Genomic DNA, 25,154 nt, shown 5'->3' with positions numbered 1-25,154 from the left:
GGCTAAGAGACTGAAGTGAGTACAGATCTTTCTTTTTTCTGAGTTCAAGGAGCATAGATTTCATCCCAAAATGCTGTCCTCACGTCGACCCTGCTACAAAAAACAAAAATAATACACCTCCAAAAGTATTCCTGTCTAGTCATAAGAATACATGTATATAAAAACATGACACTGCAATTACAAAGTAAAACGTTGGTCTGCACAGTGCACACAACGGTAAATAAGCAGCATGTTTCATTTCCTTCCTGTCAATTATGAAACCGTTGGACCCAAGTTTACATGATGCCAGTTCAGAAACGTAAATATAGGGAACCATGTGTATGGCATAATGTTTAAGTAAGTTTGCAAATATGGCAGAAAGTAAACAGCGTAGCAGGAGAACAGCTCACCAGGCCATTAAGAGTGGCAGGCAGGTACTCACTCTGAGACTGTTGGTCTCCCTGTCGCTATGGGGACCAGGTAAACATATTACATAATGTACAGTCTATTCCAGACTCCAAATCTGTCCAATACTAGCCTGGTCCCAGACCTGTTGGTGCCCTTGCCAACTCCATTGCTGTCATTGTCAAGCCAAACCGTGACAAGCAGTTGGTATGATAGCACAAACAGACTGGGACGCAGGCTATTCCAATGCAACATTCAGTTTGTCTGCTTGGACATTAGAACTAATTGGATGTTACTGCAGATGTCAATGCTCAAGGGCTGTGGCTGCTAATTATACTGTAGAGCAGAGGTGTCAAACTCATTCCACGGAGGGCCTCGTGTCTGCTGGTTTTTGGTTTTTCCTTTCAATGAAGGCCTAGACAACCAGGTGAGGGGGCTTCCTTACTAATCAGTGACCTTAATTCATCAATCAAGTACAAGGGAGGAGCAAAAAAAACCTGACACTCGGCCCTCAGTGGATTGAGTTTGACACATGCTGTAGAGGAAATGATGCCCCAAATGAAGTCATGCCAAAACCATAGAACTATGTATAAACTATGTAGCTATGTGTCAGTCTCTGCCAGTATAGTCGCTGTGCAGCTCTTCAGAGCCAACGTGGGTGGCCTAATTCAAAACACTATCAATAAGTCCCTAGGAGGATAGTTAAGTCATTTCCCTATTGGATCATAATGTACTGGACTGTAAACATACTAGGCTCTTTAATTTGACAGACAGGTCTGGGGACAGTTCTATCTCTGTTGTTCCATCTATTTCTGCAGATAGGATGTTGCATGAGAAACATGATAGGACCCATCAAGAGAGTGAGGCTGGTGGGAGGATAACACAGCCTGGGTTTGGATAGGAGGTGGTCAGCTGGAAGCCATAATGCCTGGGTTCAGACGTAATCACTTCACCAGCAGTCAGTTCAGTGTACACTTCACTGCTACACTCCACTCCCCTGCTCAAATCGCTCTCCCTGTTTGAGTTATATCTATTCTGGTATTAGTGAGCAGACCTGGGTTCAAATGCTATTTGAAATCGCTCAAATACTTTGAGCCAGTGTTTCACCTATATTCATTAAGCAGTGGTGGCCCACCGCTGCTAAATTGTTTCCACCACTGCAAAAATAGGTATTTTTTACAAATGTATATTTCTGCCGAGACACACTTTTAAATGATTAGTCGCTGTCTCAATCACTGGATGTCTATTGGAACAGCTAGCACATCATTATGCTACCGCTAGTAGCAATGCACTACTGTGAATGGGGCTCTGAATCAACAATTTTCCTATACATAACAAAACTCTGAGGTCATGGATTCTAGTGTGCTCTTACCTTCATGTATTACTCAATAACTCCCTCACAATAACACCTCAGAACCAAGGCTGGGAACCAAAGAATGTCCACACTTCTGTCACTCACTGTGTTTCAACACTGCAATTAAGATCTGTGGAACCTTCAAGTGTTCTGTGGAACCGTCAAAATGGACACTTGTGTTTCAATATGGGCACAACCACTTAATGAAATAGACCATCGAATGAATGATAGGATCTCTACGGGTACTACAGTGTGTCTGGGCTTGAATGTTTGTGTTGGTTTGATAGGAATACGCACCATCATTGGCATGTCTTACACAGTCCTGAAAGACTGCATGCCACTTCTGCTGTTCTTTCTCCGTCACCACACAGAAATAGTAGTGGCGGGCGTACGGGTGCCACAGGATCAGAGGGAACTGGGTGGCACACTTCAGGAAGGGAGAGTTACCCACTTTAGCATTTACACCTGAAACACAAATCACAATAACCTTTATGCACCAAGTACATTCACATGTAACAGGAATTTTGACCCGGGTAAAATGGTGTTGACAACGCTTTAAAATAAACCGAATAAACAGACAGAATATAGACAAAATAATTTATACAAATCTAAATACAGTCTATACAACACTGCATCAATCAAACACTGTCCTGCACCAGTAGGGAAGTAGCCCTTTCTGCACATTTTCTGAACCATGCCGTAGCACAAAAACAGACCTTAAGAAACAGGAACATGTCCACATTTCATGAAATAACACTGAGCTTTTCATAATGAGACCAATAAGAGGTCTCCGTTCCTCTTTAAAATGATTACATATGACATTTTAGGTGAAGAGTCTTAACATATGCAGGTTGGTCACTAGCTGGCACAACCACTAAGTCTTATATTTATTTTTTTACCCCCTTTTTCTCCCCAATGTCTCATCGCTGCAACTCTCCAACGGGGTCGGGAGGCGAAGGTCGAGTCATGAGTCCTCCGAAACATGACCCGCCTAACCGTGCTTCTTAACACCCGCCCGCTTAACCTGGAAGCCAGCCGCAGAAATGAGTCGGAGGAAACACTGTTCAACTGACCCACTTAGTCTGAATTTAAACGTAACCACACTTCTAACCCTAAATTAACACCAACAAGCAACAACAAAAAATTCATGATATAGGCAATTTTGACTTTTCAGCTAGCCCATCTAGCAGAAATCGCTCAGTTTTGCCTCCAGGACAAGATTCATGACAGTAAACGTCAACCTGCGTAACATGTGCCTCACCCCCACCCCTTCCCTGGTTCTCAGTTGTAACATGTTCTCACCAGGCAGGCTGTTGTTGAGCAGCTCCAGGTACTGATCCATTGAGGTCAGCACTTTATACCCAGCACAGTTGATGTTTCCCTTGGGGTGAAGCCCTCTCTCATGAGACTGACAGGGAACACAAGGACAAGGCAGATTTAACGCTCTATTGCATTACTTGTTATCTTCCTCCCCCCAAAAAGTGACAATTATGAGAATGACACTTGCAGATATAGAACACCATGTACACTACAGGGATTGATGCATTTTATTAGCTAATTCATTAATACTGACAAAATAAACCATCATAATGTTAAACAGAGCTCTTCCCTTACCGCTTTGTTGTCATAGTAGTTGATGGTGTAGCAGTCAGGAACGAAGAGGTAGTGGTTTCTCCATTTATTGTTCTCCTCCAGAAACTGGAACAGAGCTCCAGAGAAGATGGATCTATTCTCCAGAGGAACCTGAGTGGGACAGACAGGGGAGTCCGTAAAAACCTTTTGATGACTGGCATCTAGGGACATCACCTCTATGGTGGATGGATCCATCTTTATGGACCAAGGAGTGGCCTACAATTTAAAGCCTTTGAGTTCCTCTTGAAACATCAGGCATACTTACTACATTGCCATGTGGAACTACTGTCTATAAGTGATTTCTCAACCGTAGCCCAGACTCTGGAGTAGTGTTGATTCGTTTATCCAATCATTTGCCCATCCAGACAGTATGGTTGTTCTCAGGAAAACAGCCATCATTCCTCAAAAACCTCTCCCCAATAAAACAAAAAACGGCAGTCTCTTACACAGCCTCATGTAGTTAGCAGTGTGAGTGCAGCTGTAGTGCCAGAAAGAATGTAGCCGTTTCTCTTTACAAGGGAGTGTTACAGGCCTTTAAAACTGGACCCCCAGGAGAATCCTAATAAAAGAGTTACACTAGGGGCTCGATTCAAACCGTAGCGCTAATGTTAAGCGTTAAGGCGTTTACAGACGGGCTGCGGTAAGCGGCGAAGGTCTCAGACTGGGAGTAGGGCTCCAAAATATGAAATAAGCTGAAGTCGTGAGCACCCGCTGCACAGGGTTGACACATTGTTTTATGACAACATTCGAGCTAACAACCGGGACCGCTGGTCTCTACACACGGTAAGCTAATTTTCTCGCAGTTCAATTGCCGTTTACCGCGGCCCCGTGTGCAATCGCCTTTATAGAGCGATTGAAATGTAAAAGGTAATTTCCGATTGAGCCAACATATGACAGCGTTTAACATGAATACAGTCTCCTCTAAAGCAGGAACATTGCCTTTAAAATGTCAATCGTGCTACAACACAGATCTTCAGCGCTACGGACTGAAATCGAGCCCTAGGGTCTTCTGCAGTGACGTCACTCGCCCTAAAGTCAAAGGTGGCAGTCACAAGCTAGATTCTTGCTCCCTCTGTTTGTAGCACGGTTGACTTGAGATCTCAGGTCGAGTGACATCATCACACAATGGCAACTTGTGCTTCACTAGCTCCCATCTGTTACACAGAGATAGAATCATACAAGGTACATTGAGATGTTGCCCTCTGTAGCCTAACATGGCAGTCTAAACTACTGTGGAACTCTGAACTACTGTTTACTCCTCTGGCTTAAGTGGGAGTGGCCTACATACCAGGACTCCTCATGCTGTATTTATAAGAAACTACTATTAGATCTAAACACACTTCAATCTTCAGAACAAACTGAGCTCATGAGTGTAAATCTGTTTTATATTGGTTCTGTACCACTCAGATCAATTTGATATAGTGATAGGAGTTTCTTCAGGTTCAACATAATGTGGGAAAAGTGTTCCAAATGTCAGCACTTCATGAGAAACTGCAGGTATTATTCCATTACCTTATCAGGGCAGAAACAGAGTAGAGGAGGACAAGAGAGGAATACAGAAGAGGAGAGGACAGGAGCAGAGGAGGACAAGAGAGGAGGATGTGTTTGTTACCTTGCGGTGCAGTAGCTGTGGCTGGGGCCCCCCTCCTCCCTCGATGTCAAAGCGGACCTTGTTGAAGAGGGCCACTGCATACTGCTGCTCATACAGACGGCTAAACGCTCCAATCACCTCGCCTGTCCTGGCTGCAAGGAGAAGGAAGGAAAGGACAGGGGTGTATTAAGGGACATGAAACACTCAATGTTGAAGATATAAATATTATTAATAGAGCTGACATGATTCCCTATTCTAACAGACAATCATTTATTTTCTACACTATACATTCCTATCTGAATGTTCCGTAATGCTACGTCCCTGAACAGACCCCAGTTGTTGCAAATCAAAACGGTGTATGATGGGTTGCCTCTGTAGCTCAGCTGGTAGAGCACGGCGCTTGTAACGCCAAGGTAGTGGGTTCGATCCCCAGGACCACCCATACACAAAAATGTATGCACGCATGACTAAGTCGCTTTGGATAAAAGCGTCTGCTAAATGGCATATTATTATGACATTCCCTGTCAATAGTGATGTATTACTTAGTGTATTCTGATTTAATGTGTTGTGTAATAGTCTGAAAGCAAAGAGTAGCCTTTCGCTGGTTACCTCAATCACTATTTACTTTGCTTAGCATGGTGTAAAAAAAAAAAAAAAAAAAAAATGTGTTGCCAAGTTGGAAGTCAAACACATTTCCCATGGTCCTTTGGGTCCTTTATCAGAACGTCCACACGGCAGTGTTTGCATTACAAAGTTAGCCTTCAGTTCAGTCTTTCAATATTTTACCAAAATGGAGTTGGCACACTATCAACCCGTTTGTCAATGTTTGACAGAAACTGAGAAGACCTGACTTCAAAGTTACACCCCTGGACCTTCAACAAACTAGTTCAGCCATTCTGGCTTGGACAAGGCTTACTTTGATTAACACCAGAAACCTGTTTCTTTATGGCTGTCTACCTCGGCGAGAAAGGAAAAAGAGAGAAACCTCTGCTTTGTTTGTTTACCATCCCCTGCCTCCATTTAGCAGGAGGCCTTTTGGTAGGCCTTCATTGTAAATAAGAATTCCCTAGTTAAATAAAGGTGAAATAAATAAAACAAAATTAGAGAGAGTGGTGCTGTAAATGTAGCATATGGAGGAACGGTCTGCTGGCAGGGCAGAGGGAGACTGTAAATGTAGGGAGGAACGGTCTGCTGGCAGGGCAGAGGGAGACTGTAAATGTAGGGAGGAACGGTCTGCTGGCAGGGCAGAGAGACTGCCCTGCCAGCGAACCGTTCCTCCCTACATTTACAGAGGGAGACTGTAAATGTAGGGAGGAACGGTCTGCTGGCAGGGCAGAGGGAGACTGTAAATGTAGGGAGGAACGGTCTGCTGGCAGGGCAGAGGGAGACTGTAAATGTAGGGAGGAACGGTCTGCTGGCAGGGCAGAGGGAGACTGTAAATGTAGGGAGGAATGGTCTGCTGGCAGGGCAGAGGGAGACTGTAAATGTAGGGAGGAACGGTCTGCTGGCAGGGCAGAGGGAGACTGTAAATGTAGGGAGGAATGGTCTGCTGGCAGGGCAGAGGGAGACTGTAAATGTAGGGAGGAACGGTCTGCTGGCAGGGCAGAGGGAGACTGTAAATGTAGGGAGGAACGGTCTGCTGGCAGGGCAGAGGGAGACAATGTACACTAACGGTCAAACGTTTTAGAACACCAACTCATTCAAGGGTTTTTCTTTATTTTTACTATTTTCTACATTGTAGAATAATAGTGAAGACATCAAAACTCTGAAATAATACATATGGAATCACGTAGTGTTAAACAAATCAAAATATATGTTATATTTGAGATTCTTCAAATAGCCACCCTTTGCCTTGATGACAGCTTTGCACACTCTTGGCATTCTCTCAACCAGCTTCACCTGGAATGCTTTTCCAACAGTCTTGAAGGAGTTCCCACATATGCTGAGCACTTGTTGGATGCTTTTCCTTCACGCTGCGGTCCGAACCATCTCAATTTGGTTGAGGTCGGGGGATTGTGGAGGCTAGGTCATCAGATGCAGCACTACCCTTCTTGGTAAAATAGCCCTTACACAACCTGGGAGGTGTGTTGTGTCATTATCCTGTTGAAAAACAAAATGATAGTCCCACAAAGTCCAAACCAGATGGGATGGTGTATCACTGCAGAATTATGTGGTAGCCATGCTGGTTAAGTGTGCCTTGAATTCTAAACAAATCACAGACAGTGTCAACAGCAAAGCACCCCCACACCATCCCACCGTAAAGCATGGAGGAGGAGGTGTGAACTACACATGCGGACATCATCCGTTCACCCACACAGCGTCTCACAAAGCCACAGCGGTTGGAACCAAAAATCTCCAATTTGGACTCCAGACCAAAGGACACATTTCCACCGGTCTAATGTCCATTGCTCGTGTTTCTTGGCCCAAGCAAGTCTCTTCTTATTGGTTTCCTTTAGTAGTGGTTTCTTTGCAGCAATTCGACAAAGAAGGCCTGATTCACACAGTCTCCTCTGAACAGTTGATGTTGAGATGTGTCTGTTACTTGAACTCTGTGAAGCATTTATTTGGCCTGCAATTTCTGAGGCTGGTAACTGTAATGAACTTATCTTCTGCAGCAGAGGTAACTCTGGGTCTTCCATTCCTGTGGCAGTCCTCATGAGAGCCAGTTTCATCATAGCGCTTGATGGTTTTTGCGACTGCACTTGAATAAACTTTTAAAAGTCCTTGAAATGTTCCGTATCGACTGACCTTCAGGTCTTAAAGTAATGGACTGTTGTTTCTCTTTGCTTATTTGAGCTGTTCTTGACATAATATGGACTTGGTATTTTACCAAATAGGGCTATCTTCTGAATAACCCCCCAACTTGTCACAACACAACTGATTGGCTCAAACACATTAAAATACAAAATTTCCACAAATTAACTTTTAAGAAGGCACAGCTGTTAATTGAAATGAGTTCCAGGTGACTACCTCATGAAGCTGGTTGAGAGAATGCCAAGAGTGTGCAAAGCTGTCATCAAGGCAAAGGGTGGATATTCGAAGAATCTCAAATATAAAATATATTTTGATTTGTTTAACACTTTTTTGGTTACTACATGATTCCATATGTGTTATTTCATAGTTTTGATGTCTTCTCTATTATTCTACAATGTAGAAAATAGTACAAATAAAGTAAAACCCTTTAAATGAGTAGGTGTTCTAAAATTTTGAACGGTAGAGTAGGAAGGAATGGTCTGCTGGCAGGGCAGAGAGAGACTGTAAATGTAGCGTATTAAGGAATGATCTGCTGGCAGGGCAGAGAGAGACTGTAAATGTAGCGTATGAAGGAATGATCTGCTGGCAGGGCAGAGAGAGACTGTAAATGTAGCGTATGAAGGAATGATCTGCTGGCAGGGCAGAGAGAGACTGTAAATGTAGCGTATGAAGGAATGATCTGCTGGCAGGGCAGAGAGAGACTGTAAATGTAGCGTATGAAGGAATGGTCTGCTGGCAGGGCAGAGAGAGAGACTGTAAATGTAGCATATTAAGGAATGATCTGCTGGCAGGGCAGAGAGAGACTGTAAATGTAGCGTATGAAGGAATGATCTGCTGGCAGGGCAGAGAGAGACTGTAAATGTAGCGTATGAAGGAATGATCTGCTGGCAGGGCAGAGAGAGAGACTGTAAATGTAGCGTATGAAGGAATGATCTGCTGGCAGGGCAGAGAGAGACTGTAAATGTAGCGTATGAAGGAATGATCTGCTGGCAGGGCAGAGGGAGACTGTAAATGTAGCGTATGAAGGAATGATCTGCTGGCAGGGCAGAGAGAGACTGTAAATGTAGCGTATGAAGGAATGATCTGCTGGCAGGGCAGAGAGAGACTGTAAATGTAGCGTATGAAGGAATGGTCTGCTGGCAGGGCAGAGAGAGACTGTAAATGTAGCGTATGAAGGAATGATCTGCTGGCAGGGCAGAGAGAGACTGTAAATGTAGCGTATGAAGGAATGATCTGCTGGCAGGGCAGAGGGAGACTGTAAATGTAGCGTATGAAGGAATGATCTGCTGGCAGGGCAGAGAGAGACTGTAAATGTAGCGTATGAAGGAATGATCTGCTGGCAGGGCAGAGAGAGACTGTAAATGTAGCATATGAAGGAATGATCTGCTGGCAGGGCAGAGAGAGACTGTAAATGTAGCGTAAGAAGGAATGATCTGCTGGCAGGGCAGAGGGAGACTGTAAATGTAGCGTATGAAGGAATGATCTGCTGGCAGGGCAGAGAGAGACTGTAAATGTAGCGTAAGAAGGAATGGTCTGCTGGCAGGGCAGAGGGAGACTGTAAATGTAGCGTATGAAGGAATGATCTGCTGGCAGGGCAGAGGGAGACTGTAAATGTAGCGTATGAAGGAATGGTCTGCTGGCAGGGCAGACTGTAAATGTAGCGTAGGGAGTTCAGTGGCTCACCCCCTTACAGAGAAAGAGAGTCAGGAGGGATAGCTGGAACCGGGCCAGGCGTGGGGGAAAGAACGGCGCCTGCGTCCCAGATGGCACTCTAGTCCCTTTATAGTGCACTACTTTTACACTAGTCAAAATAGTGCATTATATAGGGAACAGGGTGCCATTTGGGATGCATACCACGGCTTGCGTTCTCCTAAGTGAGGAAAGCAAGGGTTCTCCCATCTACTGCTCTGTAGACCAATCATATTCTAAGACCACCTAAACCAACCCAGAACCCTTCAGGACCCAGCTGCAAACGATCCTCATCGACACTCTTTGTGGAGATAAAATTGAGTGTACCAGTGTGCTTACAAACAAGGCCAAATAAGTCTGTGATCTACAGTACATACATGTCAAACTATAATTACAAATACGTATTTTTGATACAGCACTTCTACAGGAAATATGCTAATGTTTGACAGTAATTATAGTTGGAGCAGAGATCATCTTCCTCTGATCCCATCTGTTCTGCATTGCGGTTATGAAATGTTGATTTTTCTGGGAGAGAGAGTAGAGAGGTGGTTGGGAAAATATGATGAGAGATCCGTAGATCAGATTGGCTTTCTAAAGACTGAGGCTGTGCTGTCATTGAAGCCTCTGGTAAATCCATCAGGCAGTCAGAGTCTGGGGGGAATGGAGTCATAGAAAGAGAATCACTCAATGGATCGGAAATGACCGATTCCATTTCTATGAACTGGACTAAAGAATTATGCTAAGTAACTAAGTCATGGGGCGGGATAGCAGGCGGACGATTACCAACCAATTGTCCGCTATTATTAACATATAGGAGTGGCAGGCGTAGAGCAAAGTCCACCATGAACCATAAAGTCCACCTTCCATAACGTCTAACAGGTGCAACTCTATATTTTCACTCTCAGTCCATCCTCTGTGCTCCCACTGCCTCAGTAGGCAAGCAGAGACCCTTGCGACCAGTATTCACAAAGCGTCTCAGAGTAGGAGTGCTGATCTAGGTTCAGTTTTACATCATATTGAATAGATCAGCACTCCGTCTCGAGACCCAAAACACAGGAGGAAGGGCAGGTGACATGGTGACATGGTGACATGGTGACATGGTGGTGACGGCGTCAGGGCAGCCATTCATAGCTGTTATCACTGTTAGTGTAGTGACTCACAAACTATCTTGAACAAACATCCTGACTGGCTGGCTTCCTGTAAACAGAGTACAAAACTTCACATTGCTGCGCCACTCCCAGGCAGCCCAAATCCGTCCAATCACCAGACAGATACTTGCTCAAGGTAATTTCCATGTAAAAGGACCCATGAGCACCAACAAGTGAATTTCATAGGAGCACCTCAAAGTGTGTGTCAAATGAAAACAAAGAGCCTATATTTTTTTGAAATTAAGGCATTTACATTTTTCAACCATTTTCTATACTAAATATTTGGAATAAGCAAAGATTTCTAAAAAAAATAAAAATAAAGGGGTCTTAGAATACATTTACCAGGAAAAGTTAAAAGGTTTTAGAAATACATCAAAACACAATGTTGAAGTAAAGACCCCAGCCAACTAATATCAACACTTCTATTTAGTTCTGGATACCATTTTCTGCCTTCTGTAAGTTTAAAGAAACTATGCCTTGAAATTCCGTTAACAAAAACCCACATATCTTTAAGATATTTTCAAATCTCTCCCTCATGAGGAGGGAGGATAATGAAAGTTCACAGAAGTTAAAGGTAGACCTATTAATTAGTTACAGTCTTACCAAATCATTAACAGAATTTCAGAAAATCAGTGCAATTGAATTGGCTACAATGGGATAGTCATTGTAGTAAAACCACAGTTAGGTTCACAAGTTTGGACAGCAAAAAGTAGAGTATAGTTCCGTACGGTAGAGTAAACTAAGGTTCAGTACACAGTAGAGCACACTAGAGTTGAGCACACTAATGTACTGTCCTCTACCGTTCTGACCTCTACTTTGATATCTATGATTGGTTCAGATTTGGTCCGGATCAACCAAATTTGGTCTTGTTTGGGGGCAGGGCTAATTAAGATAAAAGCCAGTGTGTAGAATAATACCCAAATATGGAAAGGAGGATATTGCATATTTATTTGTGTAGCTATTTAGGATACATCAACATGATGAGAATGACATTCATATCCATAATTATGCAGTACCGATCAGGGACCCATGATTAAATTCCGTTGCCGGTTGTAAATCCACTTCACTTATTGTAGTTCAATAAACAAAAAGAGTTGATGTCATGTCATAGCTGACACCCCATTCTTTTTGCAGAATCTTAATTTTCGGAGCAGATATTTTAACGTTTTTGGAAAACGTGGACACAAAAAAACAGAGATTTTACAGAATCTTTGTATCTACACAGTTCTTCCAATAAATGTGTTTTTGTACAATTGTGTAAATTGTTAAAAGTAGTCCTTGTGCATAGAGTTGTATGGTTTGTTAAACTTAGAAAATCAATGGTCTTTGATTGGCATACATTTTAAGTGAAAAATCAGTCTCAGCACAATTCCATTACCATGGATTTCCCGTAGCTCAGTTGGTAGAGCATGGCGCTTGCAACGCCAGGGTTGTGGGTTTGTTTCCCACGGGGGGCCAGTATGAAAATGTATGCACTCACTAACTGTAAGTCGCTCTGGATAAGAGCGTCTGCTAAATGACTAAAATGTAAAATATAACTCAACTCTCTCCCACAGAATGTGTGTTTGTGACAGCTATTCAGTCTCATGTAGGTCACCTCCTTTAGGTAGAGTGAGTCTAACGAACGAATAACTTTGCTGCAGTAAAATTAAGTCTTAGAATAAATAAAAAAACAGACAATTCAATAAGTCTTGTTCAATTAAGCATTGAGTGGCCTGTGAGGTTGAATAGCCAATGGTGGTAATATTGGACAGAAATAAGAAGACACAAAGTCCGAGGAACGTCCTGTCTGTGGTGAGCCTGGCCAGCTGACTGGGGAGGAAGGAAGTAACCATTAATAAGACTGCTCCCTCGTCTTCATCACAGTGCTACTAATGGAACAAAACCTGGAAATCAGTTCAACAGTTATGGTCCCATTAAAAGGGTTAGCAATGTTTGAACTTTTCCTGTTGAAAAAAACTAAAAATGTACAAGCTGAACCAGGGAGCGGGAGCTAGGAGAGAGACCTGGCCTGGGACTCAATGTAGTCTACAGCAGACAAATACAATGTGTAACAGAGTTTTTAGGAGAATCAAGTTGGCTGAGCAAACCCTTCACTCTCTGTTTGACAATCCAATTCTTCCTATGTTGGGGGTGTGGAAAAGAGTCACTTTTGAGAGCTTGTGACAGGCCTGAGGAGTACAAACCACAAGATAAGCGTTTGGACATGTGCGTCACTTGATTGAGTCACACAGACATGCCACTCTTCTCAAACATGACATTAGAATAGCTATCCTGATGGGATAAAGACTGCCTGTCTGTTCGTCTGATTTCCTGACTATCATGATGGTACCAAGGTAACACAAAGAGCACTCTGTATGCCTTTGGCAGACTTCATAACACTACAGAGATTCACAATGAGGTGCGAGTGGTTGGTTTGGCGCATGACACAGTTGACATACTCTCAACACTGTCCTTTGAGTTACTCTGTTTTGAAGTGAGACATGATCACATGGTGACAGGAACCAATGGACCTCTTGAGCAAAGAAAAATATGTTTTCACCTCAGTCCATTATGCCTAGTAGACAGTATGAAGGAGCTGAGCTGGCAGATAATACAGTCCTTGTTCAACTGGTCTCAACCGCCTTCTAGGCTACACTTGAATAAACTTCCCTGCAACTCTTCTGTGAAGGAACGTCTGGTTCAACTGAGAACTTTCCTGACGAAGTAGCAAACTCTCAGACCTTGTGTCTGTTGATGCTGTTCCCAAACTTCAGCAGAATCAAAAATGGAAAATCAACTTCCCAACCACATGTTGTGTGAAAACTAGCATACAGTATTGTGGGCCTCAGAGTTGACAAGACAGGTCTCAATCTCCAACCCCACTGTGTCCTAGAGGTCTGGAGCATGAGTGGGAGAAATGTGATGTTCAGATGAGTTTGTGTGTTCTCTCTGCAGTGCGAGGATGGGCGAGGGTTCTTTCTTTATGTAGTGAGGACTGTGGGCTGATGGAGTGTCTCCCCCACGGTCAGAGTGGTGAGGAAGGGAGGGAAGGAAGAAGGTGCTGACTGGGCATGAGGGGCCATGTGGGGGAAGACGGCAACAGCTCTCAAGAACAGAGGGAAGAAGTGGAAGAACAAGATGAGCTGAACGGGCAAAGACACTATCCAGGTCTGCGTCCTAAAAAGGCACCCTATAGCCTTTATAGTACACTACTTTTTACCATGGGCTCTGGTCAAAAGTAGTGCACTATATAATAGGGATGGGAATTGCCAGGGACCTCACAATACGATATTATCGCGATAATTAGGTGCCGATACGATATGTATCGCAATTCTCTGATTCTATATTTTTTGCGATTTGATGTTCCAAACATATTGCTCACTATATTCCTGCTGAAGAGACAAGAGAGCGCATGAGAAAATTAGTCTTGAGCTGTCATGGAAATAAAAGTGCTGAAAACATGTTGGCTGACTATTTAAAAAGAAGATGGAGAACAGGCTATAGGATGGAAAATAGTGGAGTTTTGGCAGAGGTACAGCCAACTAGCACTAGATAAACGCTACCTATCAACAACAGAAACATAGCTAATATATTGTCCAAAAATAATATTGCGATGTAATATTACATACTTTTTTTTCCATGGGCTCTGGTCAAAAGTAATGCACTATACTGAGACGCAACCCCAGGAGATGATTAGTCATAGACCCAGTTTATTCACTGTCTACCAAAAGCACTGCAGGAGATCCTTGGGTGTACTCACTGATGTAGATGGTAGAGCTATTGAAAAAGGATTACTTCTAAATGTATCGTCTTCTACGTTCTATTGTATATACTGAGTATATGGGCTCGAGCTAAAACAGTGACATTCAGGTGTCTGCATACATTCCATTGCTGTGATGCTTTTGATGTATAGAGGGCTAGTACATAGTTCTGTAACGGCATTATACAGGACTGTCGAATAATCAAATTAGGAGGCGCAAAAGACCAATTGAAGTGGAGCAAATCAAGAGTGCCGTAATTAAATCACATAATTAAATCAGATACAATATGCTTTAGTGCACAGACTGAAGAGAATCCATCCTTCTGTGCATTGTGTACAGCCTGGCTACTATGGGAAGTTGCGATGGGGGTTACAGTCTTTCATGTGTTAGTTAGGCAGTCCAGTTCAAAATTGTGAGTGTGTATAGTATACTATAAGGTTGATCTCTACACCTCTGTCAAGCAGTAACACTGGCGGTCATTAGGTAATTACATTTCACCATATATCCCTTCTTTATTTTCCCTGGCATCCACTTAGATGGAGAAAAACTGATAGAAGAGCTCAAAAGAGACAGGCGAATATCCAAAGCCCTATTCGCATGGGACTAGTATTACTATAGAACGTCGGTTATGTAATTATTACCCCAGCATGTCTGTTTTTCCAGTGGACAATTCAGACGGAATTAGTTTTACCAAACTGCCCCTGTAAGTCTTTAACAATTGATCATTTTGATGGAAGCCTGGAGGCTCTTCTAGGCGTGAAGATATTTATGATGTCTAGGTAAAGTCTAATATTGGCCTAATGACCTTCAGTTTGGAGAAAGTCCAAATAATAATACATATCAATAAGAACCATGAACTGGAACCTATGCAGACATTTAATTACCTGACATATTTGGCAATTTATCACTTAATTGGCACAATAACGTCCACTTCATCTTTTAAAAAGAGAAGTATGGCACTAGGAAATTTGATATATGACAAAACAGATCATTAATCTGTAGGCTATGTGGATAGCACTTTGTTTTAATCATCAATTTGTTCCCATGTTCTTACCCAAACTGGGTGCAGCACCTGTTAAACTCTAATATCCCTCAAAACACAGGGATGACGATTTGCATGGGATAAGTATTAACAGAGGACCTTGGAGTTTGCTGAAAAACAGTAGGTTTTTAGGGCTGGGATAACAACCTTCCTGCCAAGAAAAAATTACTGACATGGCAGAGTCGGACTATAATTACAGATGTGGTGATTTGTGCTCGTGCACATAATTACATAACCTGAGCTCCTCCATTAAAACGTATACCGTCCGAATAGGGCTAAGCTGTGTTACTGTGAGTCTAGCTGATGCTGTGTTACGCAGTTCATTTGGTGGGCTGTCATGTCCCAGCCTAGGATAATCGTCTTGGGGGCCTCAGCAGTGCCGAGTCTGGGTAACAGAAGTGTTTCAGGGTCCCATCCTGTCCTGTTCCAATAACTCACTGGAGAAGGAGGGCTCAAAATTCCACCCTATTCCCTATAGAGCGCACTACTTTTGACAAGACCAATTTTTAACAACCACAGCTTTACATAAAAATCGACTAACTTCTTTAGTGAAGTGCATGTTGAAAAAGTCTACTGCTATAGCTGTGGGGAAATGTTGCATTCAAATACAATACCATCTTTCTCTGTCACCAGAGCTTTAGAAACACGTTCCAATGGGATAGTCCCATAGACTGACTGGTACACCCTGCTCTGCTGCTATCAAAGCAGAGGGGGGAGTGTGTTTTAATGTGTGTGTAATGGCATAAACAGGGTAAATGGGCCTTAATGGGATTAGCCTAGATGTGCTGGGCCATGCCAGTGAGAGTAGTGTGTGTGTGTGATACTAGCTAACCCATGGGTGTTTCTGTTACCTGTTCTTTCAAACAGGCCTCTGTCCTCCAAAGGGTGTGTGTATGTGAGAGAGTGCCCCGCCCAACCAGGCCACACAAAACCACCCTGTTAGCAGCCCACCACTCCTCACAGTGAAACCCTACAACAACCCTGCCTCTCTGCCACAAGGAAATATTCTACATAAGCATTTCCGTTATTCCAGCCCACACCGACTGACGTGTGAGTCACAAGCCCCTGCAACTAACACCAGAGCACGTCTCTCCACTCAGCTAGTCCCTATAGTTATTTACAAGGACATACTCTTGAACATGCCACCAACTAAACAAAGTGAAACCAATCTAAAACAGGAAAGGAATGGTTAGTGGTGACCTCATTTGAGAAGTTACTGGAGAGAGACAGACACAGACAGAGAGGAGAGCAGAGCAGAGTGCAATGCAGCTACTCAGTCAGACCAGGATTGACAACATCATCATCCACACTGGAACAAACAACCTTCGTGCCAAAGGTGAAAATGTATCTGGGGCAGTGAGAAGAGTGGCAGAACGGGCACAGGCTATATTCCCAACAACCAATATACAGTGAGGGAATAAAGTATTTGATCACCTGCTGATTACGTACATTTGCCCACTGACAAAGAAATGATCAGTCTATAATTTGAATGGTAGGTTTATTTGAACAGTGAGAGACAGAACAACAAAGAAATCCAGAAAAATGCATGTCAGAAATGTTAGAAATTGATTTGCATTTTAATGAGGGAAATAAGTATTTAACCCCCTCTCAATCAGAAAGATTTCTGGCTCCCAAGTGTCTTTTATGCAGGTAACGAGCTGAGATTAGGAGCACACTCTTAAAGGGAGGGCTCCTAATCTCAGCTTGTTACCTGTATAAAAGACACCTGTCCACAGAAGCAATCAGATTCCAAACTCTCCACCATGGCCAAGACCAAAGAGCTCTCCAAGGATGTCAGGGACAAGATTGTAGACCTACACAAGGCTGGAATGGGCTACAAGACAATCACCAAGCAGCTTGGTGAGAAGGTGACAACAGTTGGTGCGATTATTCGCAAATGGAAGAAACAAAAGAACTGTCAATCTCCCTCGGCCTGGGGCTCCATGCAACATTTCACCTCGTGGAATTGCAATGATCATGAGAACGGTGAGGAATCAGCCCAGAATTACACGGGAGGATCTTGTCAATGATCTCAAGGCAGCTGGGACCATAGTCACCAAGAAAACAATTGGTAACACACTACGCCGTGAAGGACTGAAATCCTGCAGCGCCTGCAAGGTCCCCCTGCTCAAGAAAGCACATATACATGCCCGTCTGAAGTTTGCCAATGAACATCTGAATGATTCAGAGGAGAACTGGGTGAAAGTGTTGTGGTCAGATGAGACCAAAATCGAGCTCTTTGGCATCAACTCAACTCGCCGTGTTTGGAGGAGGAGGAATGCTGCCTATGACCCCAAGAACACCATCCCCACCATCAAACATGGAGGTGGAAACATTATGCTTTGGGGGTGTTTTTCTGCTAAGGGGACAGGACAACTTCACCGCATCAAAGGGACGATGGACGGGGCCATGTACCGTCAAATCTTGGGTGAGAACCTCCTTCCCTCAGCCAGGGCATTGAAAATGGGTCGTGGATGGGTATTCCAGCATGACAATGACCCAAAACACACAGCCAAGGCAACAATGTTGTGGCTCAAGAAGAAGCACATTAAGGTCTTGGACTGGCCTAGCCAGTCTCCAGACCTTAATCCCATAGAAAATCTGTGGAGGGAGCTGAAGGTTCGAGTTGCCAAACGTCAGCCTCGAAACCTTAATGACTTGGAGAAGATCTGCAAAGAGGAGTGGGACAAAATCCCTCCTGAGATGTGTGCAAACCTGGTGGCCAACTAAAAGAAACGTCTGACCTCTGTGATTGCCAACAAGGGTTTTGCCACCAAGTACTAAGTCATGTTTTGCAGAGGGGTCAAATACTTTTTTCCCCCTCATTAAAATGCAAATAAGTTTATAACATTTTTGACATGCGTTTTTCTGGATTTTTTGTTGTTATTCTGTCTCTCACTGTTCAAATAAACCTACCATTAAAATTATAGACTGATCATGTCTGTCAGTGGGCAAACGTACAAAATCAGTAGGGGATCAAATACTTTTTTCCCCCCCTCACTGTAGTTGTGTCCACCCTCCTACCAAGAAAAGACAGATCACTGTGGACTGTGCCTCACTGCTCGATGTCAGAACGGCTCACCATCCCCCTCTGACATGTGAACACTTACACGACAATGTACATCTTGATCAGGACAGTGTCAGAACTTTTGCTAAGGATCGTAAGGATGCAACCCTTGGCAGGGACACACACCCATCACCCCAGCAGCAGAGGCCCCCCGCTCCACCTTCTGAAACAACAGTACCCCCACCATCCCCAGGAGAGAAGAGCCAGACACGGCTTATTACAGCACAGCTCTACAAGACCGGGCCCAACACAGCACAGATTTACCAGACCCGCCTCAGGACAGCACTACCAGACCCGGCCCATCACAACACCACTAGACCTGGCCCATCACAGCACAGCACTGACCACTACTCTAGGGTCGGCAGAACACTGTCCTTCAGAGAAGTGCACCACATGATGCAGTCCACACCATGTATCATTCAGATCATCAGCCTACATATGCTGAGGTAACATCTGGCAAAACACACCTAGAACTATCAGAGATTGGAGAGGTGCTCCAACTACTGCATCTAATATGGAGACTACTGGGATAGATAGACCCTTTCATTCACACACACACACACACACACACAGGGGTTGCAGATTGCAACTATTCTTTATTTTATTGGCACTGGAATTATTATTATTATTATTATTATTATGTAATGTGTATACACTACCGGTCAAAAGTTTTAGAACACCTACTCATTCAAGGGTTTCTTTATTTTTACTATGTTCTACATTGTAGAATAATAGTGAAGACATCAAAACTATGAAATAACACATATGGAATCATGTAGTAACCAAAAAAGTGTTTAACATAAACATATATTTGAGATTTGAGATTCTTTGAATATCCACCATTTGCCTTGACAGCTTTGCACGCTCTTGGCATTCTCTCAACCAGCTTCACCTGGAATGCTTTTCCAACAGGAATTCCCACATATGCTGGCATAAGCAAGACTTAGCACTGAATGAACTGAAAAAAAGGTACTAACCACATTTGGCTAAAACTTAAAAAGATGTATACATATGTGCAGCTTATGCTCCTCCTTCCGATTCATCATATTATGATGATCAGTTGTTTGACAATCTCCATACAGAAATCCTTCAATTTCAGGCAGAGGGTTAAGTGCTGCTTTGTGGAGATTTCAATGCGAGAACAGGTTCTGAGTCTGACTACACTGATGCGGGAGGTAACCACCACATATTTGGACACCCCTCCTTGTACAGTAGCCCTATTTTAAATAATAGAAACAGTCCTGACCAAATACTGAAAAAAAACGGGAAGGAGTTAGTGCATCTCTGTCGAGCCTTAGGCCTGTACATGCTTAATGGTAGAATCAGAGGGGACTCTTTAGGTCAGTGTACTTACTGCTCAGCTCTTGGGACAAGTGTAGTCGATTATGCCATCACTGACATCGACCCTTCCTCCATTAGTGCATTCACTGTCAGACCACAGACACCATTGTCAGATCACAGTCAGATCAACGTGTTTCTGAAGAAATTAACCAGCAATACTCATTCAAAAAAACAGCCCAATAAACTCTACAACATGAATTAATCGTACAGATGGGCTCCAAACAGTGCAGAGAAATTCATTGAAATGATGAACTCTATACAGGTCTTCAATAACTCACAATACCAAAACAATAAAGAATGTGTCCAATTTGTAAGTCGCTCTGGATAAGAGCGTCTGCTAAATGACGTAAATGTAAATGTAAATGTGTCAATTCGGCTACTCAAAACATCAATTGCATATTCAAAAAAGCAGCATCAAAAGCACATTTGAGAAAACCAAAGAAATTCAACATCAGAAACAAAAAGTTCCTGAAAAATGGTTTGACAATGAATGTTAAACAATGAGAAAACACCTAAAAAAAACATAAGCAGCAAAACAACCCAGAGCTATGCTATGAATACTTTGAAACTCTGAAACATTATAAACATACACTGAAACACAATAAATTGAATTATACCAATAAGACTCTTGGTGAAATTGAAAACGTAATTGACCAAAATCAATTCTGGGACATGTGGAACAATTAAGCATGACAAAGACAAGAATTAGCCATTCAAGATGAAGGAATTTGGAAAACTTATTTTGATAATTTATACAAAAACATCCCACAAAAATACTTACAACATAACCAATTAGAAATTCAAGAAAAATTTAACATGCTTGAATTAGTAATTAAAAACAACCAAAATCCACTACATTACCCAGTAACCCAACAAGAACTAAATGAAAAGCTCAAATCTATAAAACCAAAGGCGGCTTGTGGTCTAAATATCAGAAATGAAATGCTGAAAAACAGCACACCTAAGTTGCAAAATGCTGTACTTAAATTGTTCAACATGGTACTAACTTCTGGCTGCTTTCCTGACATCTGGAACCAGGGGCTCATCTCCCCAATAATTACAGGGGAATATGCATAAACAGCAACTTGGGAAAGGTTTTCTGTAGCATTATAGGACCTTTCATCAAGAAAAATGTTTAATAAGTAAATGTCAAATTGGCCTTCTCCCCAAACGTCGCACTACTGACCATATATACACCTTACACACACTAATTAATAAACACAATCTTTGCTTACTTTATTGACTTTAAAAAAGAATTTGATTCTAATTGGCACGAAGGGTCTATTCTTCAAAATGTTCCAAAGTGGGCTTAGTGGTAAGGTGTATGACTTAATAACATGCATGTACACAGAAAACAAGTGTGCAATAAAAACAAAAAACAAAATAACAATTATTTTCGCAACGTTGAGGTGTGAGACAAGGCTGCAGTTTGAGTCCAAATCTTTTCAACATTTATATAAATGAATTAGCAGACATGTTGGACCATTCTGCAGCCCCAGGACTCACACTATTTGACAGAGGTAAAATACCTGCTATATGCTGATAATTTGGTTCTTCCATCACCAACCAAAAGAAGGTCTTCAACAGAACCTTAACATTCTAGAGCAGGGGTGTCAAACGTACGGCCCGCGGGCCGGATCAGGCCCGCAAACGGGTTTAATCCGGCCCGCGAGATGATAAAAAAAAAAAAAAAAGTTTTGTAAAGTATAAAAATGCGCTGCAATTTTTCAATAAAATAAACTGCTGTTCCAATTGCGTCCACTGGAGGGCGCAATAGCAATTGTGTTAAGCAAGCAAACTGTTTATACCGGGGCAGAGCAAGTAGGTCAAGCACGTGCAGCCAATGAGCTACTTTGTTTTGCCCGCGATATTTATTACGGCTTCTACTTTTAACATTATGTGCTTTGGCACCCTCATTGCCCCAATATGTCTCTGTCAAAAAAGAGAAAAGTGGACGCAGAGTGCAGAGTGTTCCAAGAAAAATGGTCATCCTATTTAATCACGGAATTGAATGGGAAAGCTGTATGTTTGGTGTGTTCAGAGCATGTTGCAGTGCTGAAAGAATATAACCTTCGTCGCCACTATGTGAGTCTTCATGCCGAAAAAATATGACAACTTTCAAGGACAGCGGAGATGAGAGAAGGTGAATGAACTGTTGGCGGGTCTGAAGAAACAGCAGTCTGTGTTTACTCACAGCCGAGACATCAGTGATGCTGCAGTGAAAGCTAGCTACCTCATTGCTAATGAAATCGCAGTGGCTTCAAAACCATTTAGTGAGGGTGAATTTGTAAAAACATGCATGATGAAGGCAGCGGAGATTGTGTGCCCTGAAAAGCGGCAGGCTTTTGCAAACATCAGCCTGACAAGAAACACAGTTGCAGACAGGATTTCCGATCTTTCAGTGGATTTGGACAGCCAGTTGAAGCAAAAAGTAAAGTCATTTATTGCGTTTTCGGTTGCAATTGATGAAAGCACGGACATTACAGATGTTGCACAACTGGCCATTTTCATCCGCGGAGTTGATGACACATTGACCGTCACCGAGGAGTTCGTGGAGTTGGTGCCGATGACAGATACAACTACAGCAGCTGATATTTTTACCGCACTCGTCGGCGCGCTGGACAGGGTCGGAGTGGACTGGTCCCGCGCTGTCAGCCTGGCTACAGATGGTGCGCCCTCAATGATCGGGAAAAAAGCAGGCGTTGTGACAAAGTTCAGAGAGAAAGTGCAATCTGCAAATGGAGGACGTGATTTTTTGACTTTTCACTGTATTTTACACCAGGAGGCTTTGTGTTGCAAGTCATTAAAGATGGATAACGTCATGAAGGTGGTCATCCAAACTGTTAATTTCATCCGATCCAGAAGCCTGAATCACCGTCAGTTTGACAGCCTTCTCAGAGAGAAAGACCACATCTATGGCCTGCCATACCACACTGAGGTAAGATGGTTAAGCCGAGGTGCTGTGCTGAGGCGTTTCTTTGATTTACGAGAAGAAATTGAACAGTTCATGGAAGAAAAGGGCAAACCAGTGTTAGAATTTCATTCCGCAGAATGGATGCAGGACCTTGCATTTATGGTGGATGTTACAGAGCACCTGAATAACTTGAACAAACAGCTGCAAGGGCGCAACAAAGTTGTCACGCAGTATTATGACAGCATACGTTCTTTCAAGTTGAAGCTGTCATTGTGGGAGACGCAACTTGCCCGTGGTGATGCAGCTCACTTCCCCTGTCTGAAAAATGTGTGCGCGACCCAACATGTGGCAGACATGAAGCGGTTCAAAGATAAAATAACGGGACTGTTACGGGGGTGTTTGAGCAACGCTTTCAGATTTATATGTTTTTATGTTGATGTGCTATTGTTTTTAATTGATTTTATTTTATTTGTATATTTAACCTATTCTTGACTCTGTGGTTCTTGCACTTGTTTGGGGAACAGGATTTCATTATTTTTATCTACATTTCTGCCTGAGAAATGACACCCTGATATAGTTCTGTGATCTGTGAAACAGTTCTGTTAATCACTGAGGCATTGTGTGTTTGTGTGTTCTTTTTCTAGATCTGTGAAACAGTTCTGTTAATCACTGAGGCATTGTGTGTTTGTGTGTTCTTTTTCTTTAGAATTTTCAAATAAACTTGACGTGTTTTATGATTAATAGTGATGCTTGTACTATTTTGGACACACTGTCCTCAGGCTCCAGCTTTATGTTGTATGTTGATCGTATTAAAACAAAGAAAACAATCTGAAGTTGTTGTTTTTAAGTTATATATACCATGATTTTTCCGGTCCGGCCCACTTGGGAATAGATTTTCCTCCATGTGGCCCCTGAGCTAAAATGAGTTTGACACCCCTGTTCTAGAGCAATATTGCCATAATTGGGCCCTGCCTGTAAATACATTTTTTTATTTTTTTATCATGGTTTTCCAGAAGAAGAAAAAACAGATGTCAGAAACAAATATAAATTCACCCTGAACACCATAATTGAACACACTAAAAATGACTCATACCTTGGTCTGACCATATCTGCATCGGGAAACTTTAATATGGCAGTGAATGCACTCAAAGAAAAAGCCTGCAGAGCATTATCTGCAATAAAAATGTAATTATTCAAAATCAACATCCCAATTAGAATTTGGACCAAAATATTTTACATTTACATTTTAGTCATTTAGCAGACGCTCTTATCCAGAGCGACTTACAGTTAGTGAGTGCATACATTATTTTTTTTTTTCATACTGGCCCCCCGTGGGAATCGAACCCACAACCCCAAAAATATTTGACAGCGTAATCCTACCTATAGCTCTTTACGGAAGTGAGGTTTGGGGGCCACTCAATAAACTGGACTTTAAAATGTGGGACAAACATCCAATTGAAGCCCTACTTGCAGAATTCTATCGGAAAATTATACAAGTCCAAAGAAATACATCAACTAATGCATGTAGGGCAGAATTGGCCCACTTTCCAGTAGTAATGAAAGTACAAAAAAGAAAATTAAAATTTTGGCTACACCTAAAATTCAAGTCCAAATTCATGTCTCCAATTTAAAGCACTTCAAACCCAAGAGCTGAACCCAGAAATGAGCCTTCTCAGTCAGCTGGTGTTGGACCTAACCAACCAAGCTGACCCAGCACTGCTTCAAAAGAAAGAATTCAAATAAACAAAATCATGAACCAATCAAAGGACTCATATTTACAACATTGGAAAAACGAAACAAAATCCCAAAGCCGACTAAATTGCTATCTGGCTCTGAACAGAGAATATGAATTGGCTGATTATCTCTACTCTGTCAGAGATACGAAGCAGAGACAAATCCTTACCAAGTACAGGCTGAGTGACCACCAATTGGCAATAGAAACCGCCAGACATGACATAAAATAAACATGGCTGCCCAAAGAGGAGCGTGTATGTGGTCACTGCACGACAGGGGAGGTAGAAACAGAGATGCACTTTCTCCTTTACTGTGATACATATTCCTCACGAAGAGATTCATTATTCACAGAAATGACTACATTTATTCCAAATTTTAACTTATTAAACCCAGAGGAAAAATAATAAATAGTCATGGGCGAAGGAGCAACGGCTCCTCTTGCAGCCAAATATGTACAGTATAATTTGTTTTATTTTATTATTATTAGTAGTAGTAGTAGTAGTAGTACAGGTAGTAGGGGTGATGGTAATGATAGCAGTTTAGTGATGGTGGTGGTAGTTGTAGTACTGATGTAATGGTGAGGATGACAGTTAAGTTAGTTATAGTTTCATTTTCCGTGTTTAGCCTTTTCTATTTATTATATTTCTACTATTGACTGTTACCATTTTATTGTTGTTATTTATTATTATTACTATTATTGTTATTAATAATAACTACCATTTTATATTATTATTTGTTATTCTTTCTTTTATTACAATGTA

General features: G+C 42.3%; 1 protein-coding gene across 1 annotated transcript in view; it reads right to left on the bottom strand.

The window, feature by feature from the left end:
* The window catches only part of niban2b (niban apoptosis regulator 2b), a 53,436-nt gene that overhangs the window by 24,252 nt on the left and 4,030 nt on the right, over positions 1–25,154 (bottom strand). Inside the window, exons 2-5 of the mRNA XM_041897301.2 lie at positions 4,983–5,113; positions 3,353–3,481; positions 3,041–3,146; positions 2,036–2,203 (exon numbers count right to left, since the gene is read on the bottom strand). Of these exons, the coding sequence (XP_041753235.2) occupies positions 2,036–2,203; positions 3,041–3,146; positions 3,353–3,481; positions 4,983–5,113 (534 nt within the window). The remainder of the gene's footprint in view (positions 1–2,035; positions 2,204–3,040; positions 3,147–3,352; positions 3,482–4,982; positions 5,114–25,154) is intronic.

Source organism: Coregonus clupeaformis, chromosome 18, assembly GCF_020615455.1.
Source record: "Coregonus clupeaformis isolate EN_2021a chromosome 18, ASM2061545v1, whole genome shotgun sequence".
NCBI lineage: Eukaryota > Metazoa > Chordata > Actinopteri > Salmoniformes > Salmonidae > Coregonus > Coregonus clupeaformis.
The sequence above is the reverse complement of the archived record's forward strand: the minus strand, read 5'-3'. Positions and strand labels throughout refer to the sequence as shown.